The sequence below is a fragment of the Microcaecilia unicolor genome, chromosome 4 (genome assembly GCF_901765095.1).
Source record: "Microcaecilia unicolor chromosome 4, aMicUni1.1, whole genome shotgun sequence".
In the NCBI taxonomy this organism is placed as follows: domain Eukaryota; kingdom Metazoa; phylum Chordata; class Amphibia; order Gymnophiona; family Siphonopidae; genus Microcaecilia; species Microcaecilia unicolor.
The window spans coordinates 248,005,200-248,024,662 of NC_044034.1; the positions used below are offsets into that span (position 1 = coordinate 248,005,200).

General features: G+C 40.9%; 1 protein-coding gene across 5 annotated transcripts in view; it reads right to left on the reverse strand.

The window, feature by feature from the left end:
• The window catches only part of INPP4A (inositol polyphosphate-4-phosphatase type I A), a 349,368-nt gene that overhangs the window by 38,437 nt on the left and 291,468 nt on the right, over positions 1–19,463 (reverse strand). For all 5 annotated transcript variants that reach the window (XM_030201389.1, XM_030201388.1, XM_030201387.1 and 2 more), the window contains 2 exons: positions 16,705–16,831; positions 7,404–7,544 (listed from right to left, as the gene is read on the reverse strand). In XM_030201389.1, the coding sequence (XP_030057249.1) occupies positions 7,404–7,544; positions 16,705–16,831 (268 nt within the window). The remainder of the gene's footprint in view (positions 1–7,403; positions 7,545–16,704; positions 16,832–19,463) is intronic.

Consider the following 19,463-nt stretch of genomic DNA (forward strand, 5'->3'; position numbering starts at 1 on the left):
AAGCAATTAGTGTCATGCTGCTGGATGCAGCCAGCACAGGGAGCCAGAGCTAGCTCAGAAAGGACAGACAGAAGAAACAGGAGCCAGCTAGGAAGCTGACCCCCAGGAACAAGGTAAGTCTGAGGGTGGTCACGGCCACAGACGTGACACTATGGACTTTTCCTTTAGGAAGCCATCTAAACCTTTTTTTAAACTCTGCTAAGCTAACTGCCTTTACCACATTTTCTGGCAACAAATTCCAGAGATGAATTACACGTTGAATGAAGAAAAATTTTCTCCGATTCATTTTTAATTTACTACTTTGTAGCTTCATTTTGTGCCCCCTAGTCCTAGTATTTTTGGAAAGCGTAAACAGATGCTTCACGTCTACCCGTTCTACTCCACTCATTATTTTATAGACCTCTATTATATCTCCCCTCAGCCGTCTTTTCTTTTCTCCAAGTTGGATCCCTAGCCACTTTAGTCTTTCCTCATAGGGAAGTCAACTCATCCCCTTTATCATTTTCGTCACCCTTCTCTGCACCTTTTCTAATTCCACTATATCTCGTGCATTTTTCAAACATACAAAAAAAAAAAAAAAAAGAACCCTTGGTCAAGGGATAATCATCGACACAGATAAGTGATCCTGAAGTTTGTCAAGATCGATTTGAAATATTTTCACACTGAGACTCATTAAGGGGTGTTACATTGAGACTTTATTGAACATTATATGGGTCACTGTTGAATGCAGTATATACATATACTAAATTATTTTTATTAAAAATTGGCATAGTATTTTTTATAGTAGTATGTTTAAGGATGTATGATGATTTAATGGGAGCTTAATTTTTGGCTCACTTGCTCAGTCAGTTTATTCTTTCTAATTATAAAAGGGCATTGGTGCCACAGTCAGTTAACTGAGAGCTACCACTTTTCACACACAAACTATTTTATACTGCGGGTCAGTGAAATTTTGTTTCAGAAAACTTAGTTGTTAAAAGACATAGGGAAGCATTCACTTGGGTTATCAAGTACCTGGGCAGGTAATCTGTGCTAAGAATCAGGCAGACAGGCTGGGATAGGTTGTGCCAGAGGACTGTATGTGGGCTGGGCCCAGTTGAAGTAGCCTCCTCATTAGACTAACACCAAAGCTAAATTAGTGATATACAAAGACAGACAAGCCATGGAGCTGCTCTTAAGAGTTTACAGGGGAGTCAGCAGATATAATAAAAGCCCTAGGTAATTTGTGTAGCATGAAGTCATACATGCTGAAAGAGAAACCTTATGGTCTGTTTTGGGAAGCATACTTAAGTTGTACAAGTAGTTGTATGTTAACTGTGGAAAGCTGTTCATAAGATGCCTACAATGAAGAACTCAAACTTGCACTGTAAACAAAGCATGTAAATAGTACACCAGGATGAACTATGGAGGCAGCCTGGGAATCTGCCAGTGTCGAATTGGAAGCGGAGCCCTGACGTGTGAAGACTGGAACAGCAGAACCGCTATCATAGAGGGGGCGCGCTCCTCCTGGCACTTCTTGGTTGTCGGCAATGCTGATGTCCCAGAGCCCCCGGCACCATGCCTCAAGAAGAACTGATGCCAATGCTTTTTGGACTTCACCAGATGCATAACATCACGATGCTCCAATGCTGACAAGGATATTGTCAAATCCATACATGTCCTCTGTCTCGGGTCCGATGCAGACTAGTCCTGGAGCCTACCACCAGTGCCCGATGTTAAGGCAAGTGGAGACCTGCTCAATGCCAGTGCACTCCCAGTGGCCAGAAGGACTGATACTTCCAATGCCAAAGTCGATGGTATGGACTTGGAGGGCCTAAAAGTTTCTCCTTTTGAGCCTGCCTCACCCTCCGAGTTCTTTTCTGCATTTTTAAACAGAGAGAACAATCAGAGGCAATTGTGGGGGCCTGTGCTAGAAATGACCCTGTTACACTAGGCACAACATTTGAAGTCATTGGAGGTCTTCTGGGACACACTGGAAAAAATAACTGAGGCAAAATCAAATGGCTCAATGGTGAGAGAAAGAAACAAACCTCACAGAAAACTCCCAGCTGGTGCTCAGGACTAAGCGAGCCTCAGAGCCGTGAAAAGAAAGGAAACTTAAAATTGCTACAAATCAACTGAGAAACACTAACCCAGATAGGGCAGGAAAAGTACAAGAAGAAAATGAGGGAAATAAATAGTACTTGCTCAAGGAAGACACTGAAAATCAGAATATAAAGATGCACTGAGGAAAGCTCACAAAAATGCAATCTGTCTGCACCATGGAAAAAAAGACTGCTGGTCACACACGCTTATGCTGAGAGGGAAGGCACTTATGCATGTGTGGTAGGATGCTGCCAAAGATTTCTTAAGGCTATCAAACGCTGGGTTGAGTCCTTACCGGCGCTTCATTGTACGACATCACCCATCTGTGAGAAACGATGTCCTGCTTGTCCTTAGAGAAATGAGCACTTAGTTACAGAATTACTTTTCACATGTATAGGTAACAGGTTTAACTTAGGGCAACTTTTTGCTGTTTATAAGTTAAATTGCTTAATGATATGGATAGTGGTTGAGTATCACTGTTATCCATATGGCTGGGTGAAATAACCTTGCTCAACCCCAAAACTATATGGTTACAGCTTGGGCAAGATGTAAGAATTTTCAGCAGGACTGTACGTACAGGACATTTGAATATCTGGCCCTTACACATAGAAATTCTGTGTTTGATGGGAATGAGTACAGTAGTAAGCGTCTACTGCCATCCACCCAGCTATAACAAGGAAACAGACCGTGAAATGCTAATGGAAATTAAGAAGGCAAACAAAACTGACAACACAACAACAGTAGATGTCAAACACTCTGATACCGATTTGGGACATATTAGGGAGGTAAATTGCAATAAATGATTGCTTCAGAGATCATCTGGCCCTAGAACTAAGAGGGGAGAGGGGTTGATATTATCCTCACTGTAATGGAGGACCTGGCATCAGAAGTTATGGTGGTGGGATCACTTAACAATACTGACCATAACATGATCAAATATGAAATGATGGAGGGAAGCCATTATAGAGAACTACAGCAACTGAATTTAACTTGAAAATGAATACTATTATAAAATGAAGAAACTCATTAAAGAGAAATTAAAAGGGTCATGTGATGCCTGGCTTAGAGAGAGGGCGTGGGTTGCTAGGCTCCTGCTGAGGGAAATAAGTTTTTCATATGTATAATAGCTTGTGCACAGATTTCTTACCCAATACAGTGAGAGGAAGAGAAGCTAATTAGAAAACAACAAAAGAAAACAACTGAAAATGCTGTTGCACAGCTCTAAGCAGGGGAAAAGCATGAGAAAGCAAGAGTGCCTGAGTTTATCTTTTTGGGCAGACTGGACAGATTGTACAGGTCTGCTGTCATCTACTACATTACTATGTCCAAGATAGCAGCATAGCCCCAGTATGAATGGCTTTCACTGGGTCCATATGCAGTTGTTTCCTAATGGCGGAGTCAGTGGGAAAGGCAGAATGAATACAGAGATGTTGCTGAGCACTATATAAATAGGCACTATAAGCCTCTTTGTACATCAGTGCTCACTGGAGTCAAGGGAAGCTAAAAGACATCACAGGTTGAATGGAGAGAGCGGAATACTGGATCTCAGACACAGAAGTTGACAAGCAAATCTTAGATGGTGTCAGCTGCCCACACGGGAGAGATCTGGAAGCCGGTAACTAAGATGAACCTGGAGAATTGCTCACAGAGAGTGAATATAAGATACTGGACATCCCAGAGTTAAGCTATAGACTGCAGCCCATATTGGCCAAAATACTGAATTTCTGCCATAAGGAAGCTGTATTGCTAGCAGCAAAGCAAGCTGGCAAGGTAGAATATAAAGGGAAGACAGTCATATTATTCTGGATTTTAGCCTGGTCAATTGGCACAGAATGTAGTACCAGGAGATAAAAAAAAGAGACTGTACAAGCATGGGATACAGACAGTGATACCGCTCCCAGCAAAGTTAGGAGAAATCTAGAAGGGAGAGGCTATTCTGTTCACAGAGGTAAAAAAAAAAAAGTGGAGTTCCTCGGACTCCATTTCCCAGATGATCCTCATTCTAGAAGGTCTGGACTTGAAGATAAACAGAACCCTACCTCAAAAGAGGGGCAGTAATGCAGCATATTATAGAGACATATATGACAAGTAAATCTGAAGATAGCTGCCATGACTAATCAGTTATGGCAGAGATACACATAGGGGACTGTTACTTGCCAGAGGCCTGTCATTATGCAGCACAGCTTAAAAGGGGACTCAAACCTCGGCAGGGAACTAGTGATGGTGCAGACCCCGGAGAGACTGATTACTTGTTGGCTGGCAGTGGGTCACTGAGCCAAGCATGCAGAGAGAAGCACCATCAGTGGCAGAGCTAAACACCGGGATCATCTTGGTGCAGAGAGTGGTGAGGCCTACTGAAAGGGAGAGGAGAAGACAGGCCACATCAACTCACCCAGCTATACAGTCTCTGCTTCAGTTTTTGGCTATAGTTGGTAGTAGAATGTTTATGAAGTTTGGGCACACATGGGTAAGGCAGGTAATGGGGATAATTCTGTATCCTGGGACCTGGGGAGATTGTGTACGTGGAAGATATGTCTGTGTGGGAGAGAATGGACAGTCCAGATGGATTAAATATGACCACTGATGGGGAAATGGTGGATAGAGCAATCATAAAAAATTACTATTATAACATAAGGATGCAAATATGTAGGAAAAGAAAAAAAGGCATTAATGGAACTGGGGAGGCTAAAATAAGGTATCTTTTATAGGAGATCCACTTAGGGAGCAGTGGGGATAGGGCTAAAATAAAAGCTAAATGGGTTAGGAAGGTCTTGCAGTTGGTACGGAAATCAAATAGTGCAGGAGTATGCAGTTACCATGGCTGGTTAAGCGCTGAATATCGGCACTTAACTGGCCAAGTGCAGACTCTTACCTCAGAATGCCCAAAAAATAGCTGTTTTCTAGTTAGACTCAAACCGGACATTTTCAGCGGTATTACTAAAATGAGCGGTAAGCCCCAAACAGCTGATTTAACCAGCCAAAAGATGTTTCTGGCTGGTTAAATAATTTTGAATATCAACCCATAAGTCTCGAGTGCGAGGCAGCAGGCCTTGATGGGTTTCCCCCAGAATATTATAAAACATTTAAACATATTTTGCTCTCTCTATCTCTCTTGATACATATCTTGTTCTAAATTGGACACAAGAAGTGGGAATACTATTACTCTCTTTCCAATAGGCTCATAATACAGTTATTCACAAAAGTGGCAGGGGCAACATACTCTGAGTTAATACCGACCTATTTCCCTGCCCAAAAATGTATACAACCATCTAAACATGACAGTATCAGGTTTGATACATAAAGACCAGTGTATATCACAAGCAGAAAGTCTTCCAACAACATAAGAAAATGCCTAAATACTGTATAATAGACCGATTATTCACAAAAACAGAAGACCCAGTTGTATTTCTACCTCTGGACATTAAAAAAGTGTTTGACAGGGTGCAATGGTCACTGGTATTATAGCTTAAATCCATATGTACTTTATTATGTCACTGGTATTATAGCTTAAATCCATATGTACTTTATTATGTCAGGGAAAGTGGGAGGGGGACATAAAACGAACTTGGACAGATGAACAGTGGACAGACATGTAGACTAATATAGGACAGATTGCCACAAGCATATCCCATCAAGACACACAGTATAAGTCTATTCCAAATGTATTTTATACCAGTGAGGCACCTTTCCCTGTACTGATATACCTCCAGAAAACTCGATTAAATGTGGAAATTTGTGTCAGTTTGATCACACTTTTGCGAACATCCATTCTTCCCTTTCTTATAAACCTGACCCCTCCAGGGTCAAGAGCCAGTAGAGGTTTCCCCCATGTCTATCACAATAGCAGACTATGGATTTTTCCTCCAGGAACCTTTTTAAACCAGATACACTAACTGCTGTTACCACATCCTCGGACAACTATTTCCAGAGCTTAACTATTCATAGAGTGAAAAAAAATATTTCCTATTTGTTTTTAGAGTATTTCCATGTAACTTCATTGACTGTCCCCTCTTCAGATTCCCTTTTACCCTGCCAAATGAATCTAAGTATTGACTGATGGGAACAATCTTATCCCTGTGTTCTAAATTTTTAAATACTTCTGCATGTGCTCTCACACGATTAGCCACTGCTTTCACCAGTACGCTGAGGTAAGTAGGGCTATTCCAATACTATTTTAATCAACTCTGACTGGAGTCCTTTCTCAGGCATCACCTTTAACCCATTTTTTGCTCAATGTTCCAAAACTGGTTTAGAAAACTTGGGTGAAAATAAAAACCTGAGAAAAATGGGTTAATAACATCACTTCCTCCCTCATTGTTTTCTTGTTTTGAATATACAAAATCCTGCAAATACAGAGTAATTACCTATTGACATGTGCAGAAAGATGTCATGTTTAACTTCGCATTATGCAGAAGTTCTTTCAATTTCTGTTTATTTAATAGTTCACTGAAACATAGAATTTGACAAAGGATTTCAGGGTATACGCAGGGCTTTTTTTGAGGGGGTACTTGAGTACCAGCACCTTTTCCATTGTCTGCTAAAATTGACCCATGGACCCCAAGTTTTAATGAAAGAGCTCAGGTTCTACACACCAATTCTGCCTTGTCATAAACCCTGTGGCTGGTTGCAGGGGTCTGGCTATTGTGGGGTGGGTCCCTCAGTGATTACCCCACCCCTGAAGGGTGGCCTAGCATTCTGAGTACCGGCACCTTTTTTGCTAGAAAAATGCACTGGGTATACGTATCAGATAAAAAATCACTGCCTTTCTTATGGGGCAATGTCTCCAATCGGGTTACTTTTGTGCATAGCATGACAGTAATGAACCTGAATTTACAGTAGCAGTTAGAGCAATGGGCTGAGAACAAGGGAAGCCAAAATTCAGATTCTAATACTTCTATTGTCATTCTTGAACTTTGTCTTGTGCGCCCTTAGGTAAGTCACTTCACCTTTCAGTGCCTTGGATACAACGTAGATTCTCTGGGGACAGAGAAATAACTTGCCTTGAGCTTGAATTTGGAAAAAGGGAAATCTAAAATCCAAATCCATTAATCCACCTTTGCAAATTAAAAGAGTCTGCATAAATGCATGTAATAGTTAAAATAATTATGCATATGTGCCTCCTGATGAGAAGGATAAAATGTTTATGAAATACAGGAATATGCTTTCATATCCATGTCCTGACAATATTTTCCAAGTTTCCCTTAAGGTTTAAGGTTCAAATGCATTGCATTAATAGTTACTCTTGAATGGGCTACTCCTAGACCACTTCTACAGGACTTCACATTTAAACTCCTGTGATCTTCATAGGTAATACTTACTTCTCTGCCAGAGTCTGCTGCTCGTTAATTCCCACATTGAAGAGGACGGGCTGGACACGCAGCAGCATACCACTCTGAATCTCTCGAGGCAAGGTATCAAATAAGGTACCAGGCAGGGGAATCCTAACATTAAATCCATCACTACAGACAAAAAAAAAGAAAGAAAGAAAGAAAAATAAACACTATCTCACACAGACAATACTCAACAAAGTTTTTACTCAGCATCTAAGCTGAGGATGTTTCAATTTCAATTAAATACGACAAAAATATTATTTCACTGATTTTCTAATATGTAATAATAGTAACAACATCAACACAGAGGCTGGTGACATCTTATAAATTAACAGATTAAGGCATGTCCATTTCTAGTTCTCATCAGTAAGTATATTCCTGTGCAGTTTCATGCCGCCTCTTCTCTTTTCTCTCCCTATGACCTCCCCTTTGTGACTTCCATTTATCAGGCAAGTTGCTCCTATTGTCTCTTATGTTGTTAACTCCACACTTTTTGTCTTGCAGCACCAGGTGCCTGGAACAACCTTCCAAATTGGTGCATAATGCTCCATCACTGGCTGGGTGTAGGTTGCGCTTAAAGATCTACCTCTTTGAGGCTGCTTTTAAACCAGGTCACTGACTCTTCCTGATCTTTAACTTCTAAGGGGACAATTTTATAACTGCACATGCATAAAAAAAGTATTACAGACTTTTTCCTGAACACACTTCATTGACTTTTCAAAACAAAAGTATCTACATAACTAATTCAATAATTATCCCAGAGAGTGTATGTACTTAACATTTATACATGCTCTTTACCATGCACACATTTTCAGGGTTAATTTATGCACATATGCAAGTATTTTCAAAAGTATGTGGATAAATGCAAACCCCTCCCAGGAATGCCTCTGTTCAGTGTGGGTATACAGGTGTATACAAGCTGTATACCCAGTTCTCTGATATGTACCCTTCTCCTCCACTGCCAACTCCAGACTCCATTCCTTTTATCTTGCTGCACAGGACAGAGTCGGTCCAGAGGACAGTTGAAATATTGGTCAGTGGTCTCTGTTGTAAAGCATATGGGGACAGACTTAAGGCTCTTAATATGAATATATTGGAAGAAAGGCGGGAGAGAGGGGATATGATAGAGACATTAAAATACCTCTATGGCATTAATGTACAGGAGGTGAGTTTCTTTCAAATGAAGGAAAACTCTGGAATGAGACGGCACAGGATAAACCTTTTCCAGAGACAGGAAGGTGGTAGAACTAGAGGACATGAATTGAGGTTGAAGAGGGGCAGACTCAGGAATAATGTCAGGAAGTATTTTTTCACAGAAAGGGCGGTAGATATGTGGAATGCCCTCCCGCGGGAGATAGTGGAGATAAAAACGGTATTGGAATTCAAACATGCATGGGAGGAGTGGCCTAGTGGTTAGGGTGGTGGACTCTGGTCCTGGGGAACTGAGTTTGATTCCCACTTCAGGCACAGGCAGCTCCTTGTGACTCTGGGCAAGTCACTTAACCCTCCAATGCCCCAGGTACAAATAAGTACCTGTATATGTAAGCCGCATTGAGCCTGCCATGAGTGGGAAAGCGCGGGGTACAAATGTAACAAAAAAAAAAAAAGGAATCCTGTTTAGAAGGAATGGATCTATGGAATCTTAGCGGAGATTGGGTGGCAACGCTGGTAACTGGGAAGCAAAACCGGTGCTGGGCAGACATCTACGGTTTACGCCCTGTTTATAACTGAATAGATATAGATGGGCTGGAGTGTAAATTTTAAGGGGCTTCGATGTTAGCTTCAGAACATTTAGTAGAACAGTGCTGGGCAGACTTCTACAGTCTATGCCCTGAGAATGGCAAGGACAAATGAAACTCTGGTATACATATAAAGCATTACATACCATGTAAAATGAGTTTATCTTGTTGGGCAAACTGACTGGACCATTCAGGTCTTTATCTGCCGTCATTTACTATGTTACATAGGATGAATTTAAGAGGTTATAGGCTCTGGAACAATCTAAGGAAATACTTTTTCACAGGAAGGGTAGTGGATGCCTGGAATCGCTTCCCAGTGGAAGTGGTGGAGATGAAGAATGTGTCTGAATTTAAGGAAGTGTGGGACAGGCATGTGGGATCTCTTAGGGAAAGGAGGAGATAGTGATTGTTGTGGATGGGCAGACTGGATGGACTATTTGGCTTTTAACTGTAAACAATTTTTATTGAACAAATAAAGATACATTAATTCAAACAGAAACATGTGTTCAATATTTTTTTACAAGATTCATTTCCAACCCAAACTCCCCAACCCAACCCATCATATCCATCTTATTCCAAGATTTTATAATAAATCTAGACAGGATCAAATCACCAAACTAATAAACAACTAGTTCAGGCAAAGATGTCAAACTAATACAGAATAATGAACATTCAAAAAACCTTTGTGATCCTGACTTAGTAAGTCACACCCCATTCCCAGGACCATTTGCCTCTTATCTACGTCATGTTTCTATGTTCTACACGCCTGGAATAGACTTCCTGGGTCAGCATGTCAAGCTCGTCTCTGGCCCTATTTAAATCTAGGCTGCATTTAACTTCTATTTACTTGTTCAGTACCCATGTCTGTTTTAATCAAGGGGCTTTAATGACAGAAGACACCCTGACGTTACAAGGCTGAAGCCAATTCCCCCAGTAGCCGCCATCTTGGTATGTCCAAAACAAATTATCAGCTGCTGCATCAATGTTGACTTTGTTCATTGTTCTTTTATCTCCATTATATTTAGAAACATGCCGGCTTGTGCTTTGAGCGCACCGGCTGTACAGAGAGGTAATGGGGCTGGGAGAGGGGGAGCTGGAGTTAGAGACAGAGACTATGTAGAGGGCTACCCTGTTTGCGAATGGCAGTGTCAGGAATGGAAAGGTATGTGAATGATGGCTGATGGTGAGTCTGTTTTGCGTATGGAGGAGGTCTTGGGTAATGGACTGGCAAAGAGGCTGTAGTATCTGGCTGGAGGCCTTCATATCAGTTAAACCCTCCAACCAGCCCTGTGTGCAGTTTCTCTGTTGACTCGGGCTCCATTCTGGCGCATTTGGGAAGGCAGCTTCTCCAGCGTGCTGTCAGGAAAAAGACCTTCAGCTGTTCTTCAACAGTAGGGTAAACTCCCAGCTATAAAGCAATAAAATAGCTAGGAGTTCAATTTCATTGCTTTATAATGGCTGTAGTTCTGAAGGTACTAGAGTGTACCAGAGACAATGTCTACAACTCAGGACTCGTCAAAAGCCAGCCTTCGGGAGCTGACTCCCCCCTTGTCAGTTCTGAATTTTGGCTTAATTTTTGACTTATTACCCCTGACAACAGATCTGAAAAGAAAGTTTAATTTTACTTCCATTTAATTTCAATATATTCCATCTTTATAACACCAGGCTTCCCAAGGTAGATTACAACAACAGTTAAGATGTACCCATCAGGAAACCGAATATCCTCACTGAAATGAGGCCATGTATTACTGTATTCTACAGAACAGTGTAGAAAAATGAACACAAAATACAGAGTTTATTACTCCTGTTTCTACCAGCTAAAATAATTTTTATGCTGTTTTAGTGATTTTCAATTTTATTTCATGATATATATCTACATACGGGAAACTTTCAAATAAATAAAAAAAGCTGTCAAATTTTAAAAAAATCATTTATCCTCACCTTGTAAGGCATTGCCTATCTAACTGGAACAGCTTTGGACTCATTACAGATGAACCACATATAAGCAGTCATAAGCATTTGCTATTGTTTTTATGTAGAAATACCTTTATCATCATCGTAAGCACAAATAAAGGCATATAGCACAGCACTGAAATTTACTATACAAATAACAAAAGTAAGCTCTGGAGCACTGACAAAAATATTGTGAATATAATCCTCTCCCCTTCACAGACACCTCTAAAAATCCCCAAACCCCCGATCCCCTCCAGAAAGAATGCAAAATAATATAAACCTCACAAGTTTGAAATTGTTTTCAATAACATCTACTATTGTTTTGTACATATCAATATGGCAGCAATCTCTGCCTATTGGCTTCAGTCCAGATAATGTGTGAAGCACTTGGCTGCCGTCTCCGTCATTAAACCTCCTTGGTTTTAACCCCTAATCCCTTATTTGTCTTGTTTGTCTGTCTTGATTAGACTGTTAGCTCTGTCAAGCAAGGACTGTCTCATACATGTTTAGTGTACAACACTGTGTAGGTCTAGTAGCGCTATAGAAATTAGTAGTAGTATCAGCAGCAGTAGAAGTAACTACACATTGGGGAGGGGGGAGATTTTTTTTAACATAGAAGTTCATTTCTGTGCTTAAAGCACTGTTTTACCTGCAGAAATACTATCGAAAATTACCTACTCAGTGATTACTTGAAATTATTTATAGGTAATACATAAAAATAAAATAAAACAAAAGAAAGAAAAATAAGGTGATACCTTTATTGGATTAACAATACACTTTTCTGACCAGCTTTCAAAGACAGAAAATTCTTCAGGTCAGGTATGAGGAAAAATGACAATTATCTGTCTCTTGACTATGGGGCCCTTTTTACCAAGCAGTTAATGCATGGTTTATCACACAGTAGACAGTTGCACAGACCTGTGTTGCTGTCTCCTGATTAAAAAGGAAGTTGCTGTGGTAAAAAAAAAAAAAAAAAGTTAGGTGCCTAAAGTGGGCAGAAACAGTGAGTGACATGGGTGTGTGGGTAGAGGTGTGGCCATCTCTGACTCATCAGTACCACATACTAGCTGTTACATCTGCTGATAGCGCAGCTACACTTACCACTACGTCAAGATGAGGTGGTAAGTGTAGCTGCGTTACTGGCAAGTAGCAAATGAACTTTGTCTAGGAGCTCTTTTACATCTTGATGCTGCTATACCAGCTCCTCTTCTACAGCTTACAGCTGCTTAATTTTCTGTTTTATTTCCAGTCTTATTATGACATTTCTACCCCGCATTTTCCCAAGAAAGCTCAGGTTCAATGCAGCTTACATAAATTAAGCAGCAGCATTACAAGTCCAATTCTGGTCGCCGCATCTCAAAAAAGATATAAAGGAATTAGAGAAGGTGCAGAGAAGGGCGACGAAAAGGATAAAGGGAATGGAACGACTTCCTTATGAGGAAAGGCTGAGAAGGTTAGGGCTCTTGAGCTTGGAGAAAAGGCGGCTGAGGGGTGATATGATAGAAGTCTACAAGATAATGAGTGGATTAGAGCGAACAGATGTGAAGCGTTTGTTTACACATTCAAGCAACAACAAAACCAGGGGACACAAGATGAAGCTAGAATATGGTAGATTTAAAACAAATAGGGAGAAAGATTTTCTTTACTCAGCGTGTAGTTAAGACTCTGGAACTCGTTGCTGGAGAATGTAGTGACAGCAGCTAGCTTTACGGAATTTAAAAGGGGTTTGGACAGATTCCTGAGGGGAAAGTCCATTGAACATTAAGCTTTTTTTTTTTTTTTGGGGGGGGGGGGGGGGGGGGGGGTTGCCGGGTTCTTGAAACCTGGATTGGCTGCTGTTGGAGACAGGATGCTGTGCTTGATGGACCCTTGGTCTTTTCCCAGTATGGTGGTGCTTATGTACTAATTAATATTAATACAAGAATACAACTATTAAAAAAATATTCATATTGGCTGAACACAGATCTAAAGAAGTGGGCTTTAAGTGAACTTCTAAATCACATATAATCAACTGAGTGTCTGATATACTTGGATAATGAGTTCCAGAGTTTGGTACTTTGGTAATTATAATAGAAATTCTGTTAAGGATGGTCATGATGGGTCTTAAGGCAGTCAGCTGGAACTCTTCCTTCCAACTTTCTTCACAGGTCCTGAAGCCTGAAACTCATCTCTTCATTTTCATAAATAACTTTCTTCTCAGCCAGTTCTTGGGATGTCTTTTGACGTGCAATTCTTCCACAAGGATTTTATACTGCCTGAGTTGGTCATGTAATTGGGTTACTTCAACCAATGTGCTGTCATGTTGTTCTTCAACTGCCTGGTTGAGCTCTTAACTCATTAAGCCGCTCTCCTGCTTGCTTCTGCAGAATCTCAATGGAGGAACTCATAAGGATCACATGCTCCTGAAACTGGGTAACCACCTCTGTCTTGTTTTCCAAGCTGCTTTTTAAATGCCAGACATCTTGTTCTTTTTCTCTGGTTAAACACAGATTTCTTGGGGGTTTAGCTTTCATTTCGGCATTGCATTCTGGCTGGGACCACTCCGTTCTTTCTTCAGTTGATCCTCTCAGTAGCTTAGGGAGGCTTCCAAGGACTGGAGCTCCTCCAGCTTCACTTACAAAGCTTCTTTTGCAGTGTCCCTTCCTGGGGGCTTGGCACTTGATTGTATTATCTCTTTTGTCTACAGGTCAATTGTTCCCATTAGTTCTCTTTTCTTTATTTCCATGTGCTGCAGCATGCCCTCATATTCTTTCATTCTGTGACTTTGACCTTGAAACTGGTCCTGAACCTCTATTAGTTGACCTTGGAGGTACTTTTCCTCTCGTAACCTACACAGATGTGCAGATAAATAGTGCAATTCCTCTGTCATCTCTGCAATCCAGAGGATGGCTTCTTCCAACTCATTAACCTGATCTTGAGGTTGGTCCTGAACAGCTCACACTGGAGGGCTTCTTTCTCCTCCCTAAGTCAATGTGCTTTTTTAGATAAACCATCTAATTCTTCAGTCATATCTGTACTATTGTGGGTGATTTCCTTCAATCCTTTGGGCTGAACTGAAGGCTGTTATTGAACTTCCACCAGTTGCCCTGGGTAAATCTTCCTTTCTTTTTGGTGCTTCTGGTCTTCAGGTTGTAAATCACTCCACTTCTTAGTCAGGTCTTCTATAGGCAATCTGGCCTCCTCCAGCTGCATAGGTAGTTTTCTCCTGCGGGCAAAATGCCTTGATCAGTTGCCTTAATCATCCAGCTTCCCTTGACTTTGGTTCGCTCTCTTAACTGGCTCCCTTTTGGAGACTCCTTGATTTGTCCATTAATGTCCTTGCTAGCCAGTCCTTGTGACTTTGTACCCTTCTTTTTAGCCTTGTTTTTCTTTTCCTCAGCTGCACTCCACTCCCAAGGCTGGTAGTCCTGTTTATTCACAGGGCACTGATGCAAAGCTATCTAGACTATCTGCCATTCCTGCTCCCAGAATGGCATGTGTATTGCTTACAATGTTCTATATGAACACCACCGGTCTCTCGCCAGTATATGAGGGGGCTCTGGCTTAAACTGCTACTCTATTCCAAAGTTTCCAACTGCTCCAGCTGCAGCTTAAAATGCAGCCATTATATTTAGCCAATGGGCTTGAGTTTTCTGGCCAACTGCACCTTGATAAGCAGTGGTTCTGGTTCCAATCACTACTCTGGATTGGTTTTTCCTATTGCTCCAGCTGAAGCTGTTACAGCAGTTTTATTTCCATGTTATAACTCCACTCTAGGCACCAGTTCCTCAGAATCTGCTTCTCAGAGAGATCTTTACACTGGTCTTCCCCTCTAGGTTTTTAAGGCTCTACCATAGCAAATGCATGCAGCTTACCCAGTTCCCCTGACCATTGCAGGCCAGACTTTCTCTGCTGTTCTAATAGCAAAGCAAACACCAAAAAAAAACTTCCTGCCTGTTCAGCTTTGACTAAAACTTCTAGTTTCCTCTCCAGGGAAAGGCTACCTCCTTTAGACTGTGTACATGCCTCTACCCTGTGCTGTACTGAGGCTCAGATTTCTGGAGATTAATGGATTTGTCTTCTTTTGAACTGGGAAGTGCAGATCCCACAGCAGCCACCATATATGATTGCATGAGCCAGGGTTGAGCACAGAGCTTTCTTAGAACAACTGGATCAGGTATGGAATTTAAACAAGAATTCTTTTATTTCTTAAATGAAAATAGAAGCCTGTTTACCTGATAGGCAGACTATCTTGCACATACAGTTGCTTATAAAGTCAGTGAAAAGTCTTCCCAGAGTTATCTTAGATTCTTGCTAAACCCCAAACACAAGATGCAGCAGGTTAAAAACAGCCCACGAACCCAGGCCCATCCTTAGCCTGGCCACACAGGGTCAAACTCTCCAAGAAAAAAAAAAAAAGATTTCCCATCTTGGCAGTCCAATTCTCAGCCTGGATGCACACATATATAGTGGAGGCCAATGTGGAGGGGTAGTTCCCTTCTTCTCCCACGCCCATCTTCAGACACTGCAGCCCTTCCTGGGAATCCCCTGGAGAACCCTGCCTCCTTGTTCTGTTTCCCCTCTAGGGATTTTAACTTTCTCCTGGTTCAGCAGATTAGCTGTGCCTGGTTGAACCATGCCCTCTCTACTATACTACACTCTCTCACAATATGTTTGCTTTATGAAGTTTGTCTATTATTTTTTATGTATAGTCGCAAGACATCTGGATCATTTGTTCTGAGCATGTGTTCCATAAATTAAAAAAAAATTTCTATGGAAAAAGATACAGGGTTAGAGCTAGTGGCATCCTTCACCTTCCACTCCGGCTGTAAGGCAAAAAGAAAATTTTGAAAAGTTCCAGATCAGCAATCGGTGGGGGGGGGGGGGGGGGGGGGGGGGGGGAGGACCCACCGCTATCTCAGATCTACAACAGGAAGATGAGTTTCCTTACACTCCAAAAGGTTGACTATTATGTCATATTCCTTAAAGTAGGGTTTACTGAATGTGTTTGTTAAATGTTACTAGAAATTAATTCAGTAACTGCCTCACAATATAATGCTGCAAGTTTAATAACAGCATGTTTCCAAAATCCAATTGCCTTCCTTTGAAGCACACCAATGCCTCCCTCTCCCTATCAAAAACTAATAGGCATCCTGTGCAAAAGGCCTTTAAAAAGAAGCCAATGTTGGTGTTGCGTGTCATATGATCATATTTCTTAGCATTCATCAATAATTTCACTTAGTAATAGATTAAGAGACTTTTACAATATGGAGTGGAGGAGTAGTAGCCTAGTGGTTAAAGCACTGGGCTGACAACCAGGAAAGCCTAGTAGTTCAAATCCTGCCACTGCTCCTTGTGATCTTCGGCAAATCGCTTAACCTTCCTTTGCCTCAGGTACAAATTTGCATTGTAAGCGAAAAAAACCTTAGTGTACCCGAATGTTACTCACCTTGAGGTATTACTGAAAACGTGTGAGCTAAATGCAGATAAACTGAAGTAACAAAATGATGTCTTATTTTTGGCCCTGTCATTAATAGCAGTACATTAGCATTGGGAAGATTCTAAATAGTAGAAAATAGGCTGCCAGTTTAAAAAAAGTGCTTCTCACGTTTCATTACCGATTTCCTGTTATGACAGGCAGCATGTCAGCAGAAGAATTTGATGTAGCCTGGGTTACTTTAAAGGTTACGTTCCTCAGGTCCATAATTCCTAAACTCATGTCCTCCAGCATCGCCAGCTCCTCACCTGAAAACACAAGGCAAAAGAGCTTTCAAATTCATTGCCTCTTAACTGAGCAAAAAAAAAAAAAAAATCTGAAAACTTTCATCCATTTAAAAAAAATAAAATAAAATACATTTTAACACACAGATTTCATAGAGCATGTGTTTCTGAAACAACATAGGCACTTTTCTCAGACACGACTGCCACACCTGAAGAGGAGGCTGCAATACATAAGCTTTGAAGATCACAGCAAATCACTGTCAACCGGTGGCACTTTCGGTACCCATGCAATTCTCACAGTACTCACCTTTCCTCTTCACTTTGCCTACAAGTGTAGAGTGTGGTCATTTCAGGTATCATTGCTCCAGAATACTCTTGTTTTCCTTGATCATTTTTGCCTTTTATTATGCCCTCCAGTGCTAAATTTAATTAATTTATATTCAGTGTTTATATCGACTTGTGATTTCTAAATGTTGGATCACATTATACAGTTCTTCTTCTCTGTCCAAAGATAACTGGGCAATCTGAGGTTCAGAAAATAGATTAAAGCATGGCTCTTCAGCCAATTCTAGGTGGTGAAATTAAAAAAAAAACACATTAAAACCCCCTTTTAGTTTTGCAGCAGCAGCTTTTATCGCTAAGGGGTAGGGAAGTTTTATTCTGCCTTCTATAAATCTGATTTTAGGTACTATGTATTAGACTCTAATTGGTTGTACATTGATATTGTAATATGCTGAGTTCTTAAAATAAGTGCACATCCTACGCTTTTTTCATGAGAGCAGGGGATTTAGACATTAACACACATTAATAATAACTGGAGATGCATTCACAAAAATTAAATACTATAAACCAATTTACAGAGACACAAGAGGCCGATATTCAAAGCAATTTATGTGGGGAGGAGTCTCTCCTGCCCGCTTAAATAGCTTCCCAGCGCCTAGACAGGGATATTTAGCGGCACTTAACTAGACAGTACCACTGAATATCCCATGAGACCGCCCAACCAAAAAGTGGGCAGGTCAGGGGCAGCACTGAGGCTTACCTACCTCCCTGGTGGTTCAGAGGGGTTGTTGGGGGCAGGAGCATAGTTCCTTCACTACTGTCCCTTGTGGCGCCCCAGTAAAAAGGCTGCTGCAACCTCTTGTGGCAGCTCACAGTACTACATGAAGTACTGCGAGAGGTCGAAGAAGCCATTTTACCAAGGCGCTGCAAGGAGCAGGAGAGAGGAAGCTACGTTCCTGTCCCCAACAATACCGTTGGACCACCAGGGATGTAGGTAAGCCCAGGGAGCTTACCTTCATGGTTGAGAGGAGGCGGGTTTTGCTGGGTGGGGGTCCTAATGTGCACTGGGGGAGAGGGAAAGAGGGGACATATAAAACAACCCCCCAAAACAATCATTAAAAAAACACTGATAATGTAGCTACACGCATAAATCAGTCACGTAGCTGAGTGACTGATATATGCATGTTGCTACATTATCAGCAAGTTTTTAATGATTGTTTTTGGAGCATGTTTTGATACACAGTAATGACTTTAAGGACATATTTTTAAGGTTTTAAAATTGCACTCCTTTTACATTTATATTTACATAAGTACATAAGTATTGCCATACGGGGAAAGCCCAAAGGTCCATCGAGCCCAGCATCCTGTTTCCAACAGTGGTCAATCCAGGTCACAAATACCCAGCAATATCCCCAAAATGTACAAAACATTTTATACTGCTTATCCCAGAAATAGTGGATTTTCCCCAAGTCCATTTAATAACAGTGTATGAACTTTTCCTTTAGGAAGCCGTCCAAACCTTTTTAAAACTCCTCTAAGCGCACCCACCCAGCCTAATCTAAAAACCACATCTGAATGTAGATATGGCTTATAGAATAACGCTAGGCACATACATCGGATGCGCCTAGATTTTACTCACTATATATAGAATATGGTGACACACTGAGTGATTTCTTATATAAACTTATTTTCTTCAAGATTCTTTATACATCAAATGACAATCTTCTTATGTTTCTTTTAGAAATCAGTTAAAAGAAGAAAGGGGGAGAAAACTGAAAACAAGCACAAGAGGGAGTGTCACAGATGTTAAGCTAAGGCTCACATTTTGTAACAGTACATATGCTTTACAGATTTGATAAAAGAGCCAACGCGCTGGTCATGTGAAAACTTGTATATATCTATACTGTGGTGTGATATTGCTGGTTTATGATTTTCTGGATGGTGTATGTGTACATTCCTCTTGTCAATAAAAATCATTATTAAAAAAAAAAAAAGAAATCAGTTAAAAACTTATCTTTTTGATAAATATTCAATTCAGAAAAATAGCTAAATTTATCATGTTTTGACATATTCCCCTAGATTCTATATATGGCACACCGAGTAGTGCACATTAAATTGTGCATGCAGCCAGTTTACACATTCTGCTCAGTCAATGAGCTTATTAGTGTTGATAATTGGTGAATAATGACCAATTATCAACACTAAATGGCAATAATTGGAATTTGTGCATGCATCCTTCTAGGAGTATTCTAAAAAGAGGTGCGCGTTAATTCCTGCATGCATAGCCAAAACAGGGGTGCAGCAATAGGAGGAGTGTGGCCATGTCGGGGCAATCAATCAAATCTACACGTAGTTAAAAGAATTTGGGGGAGAT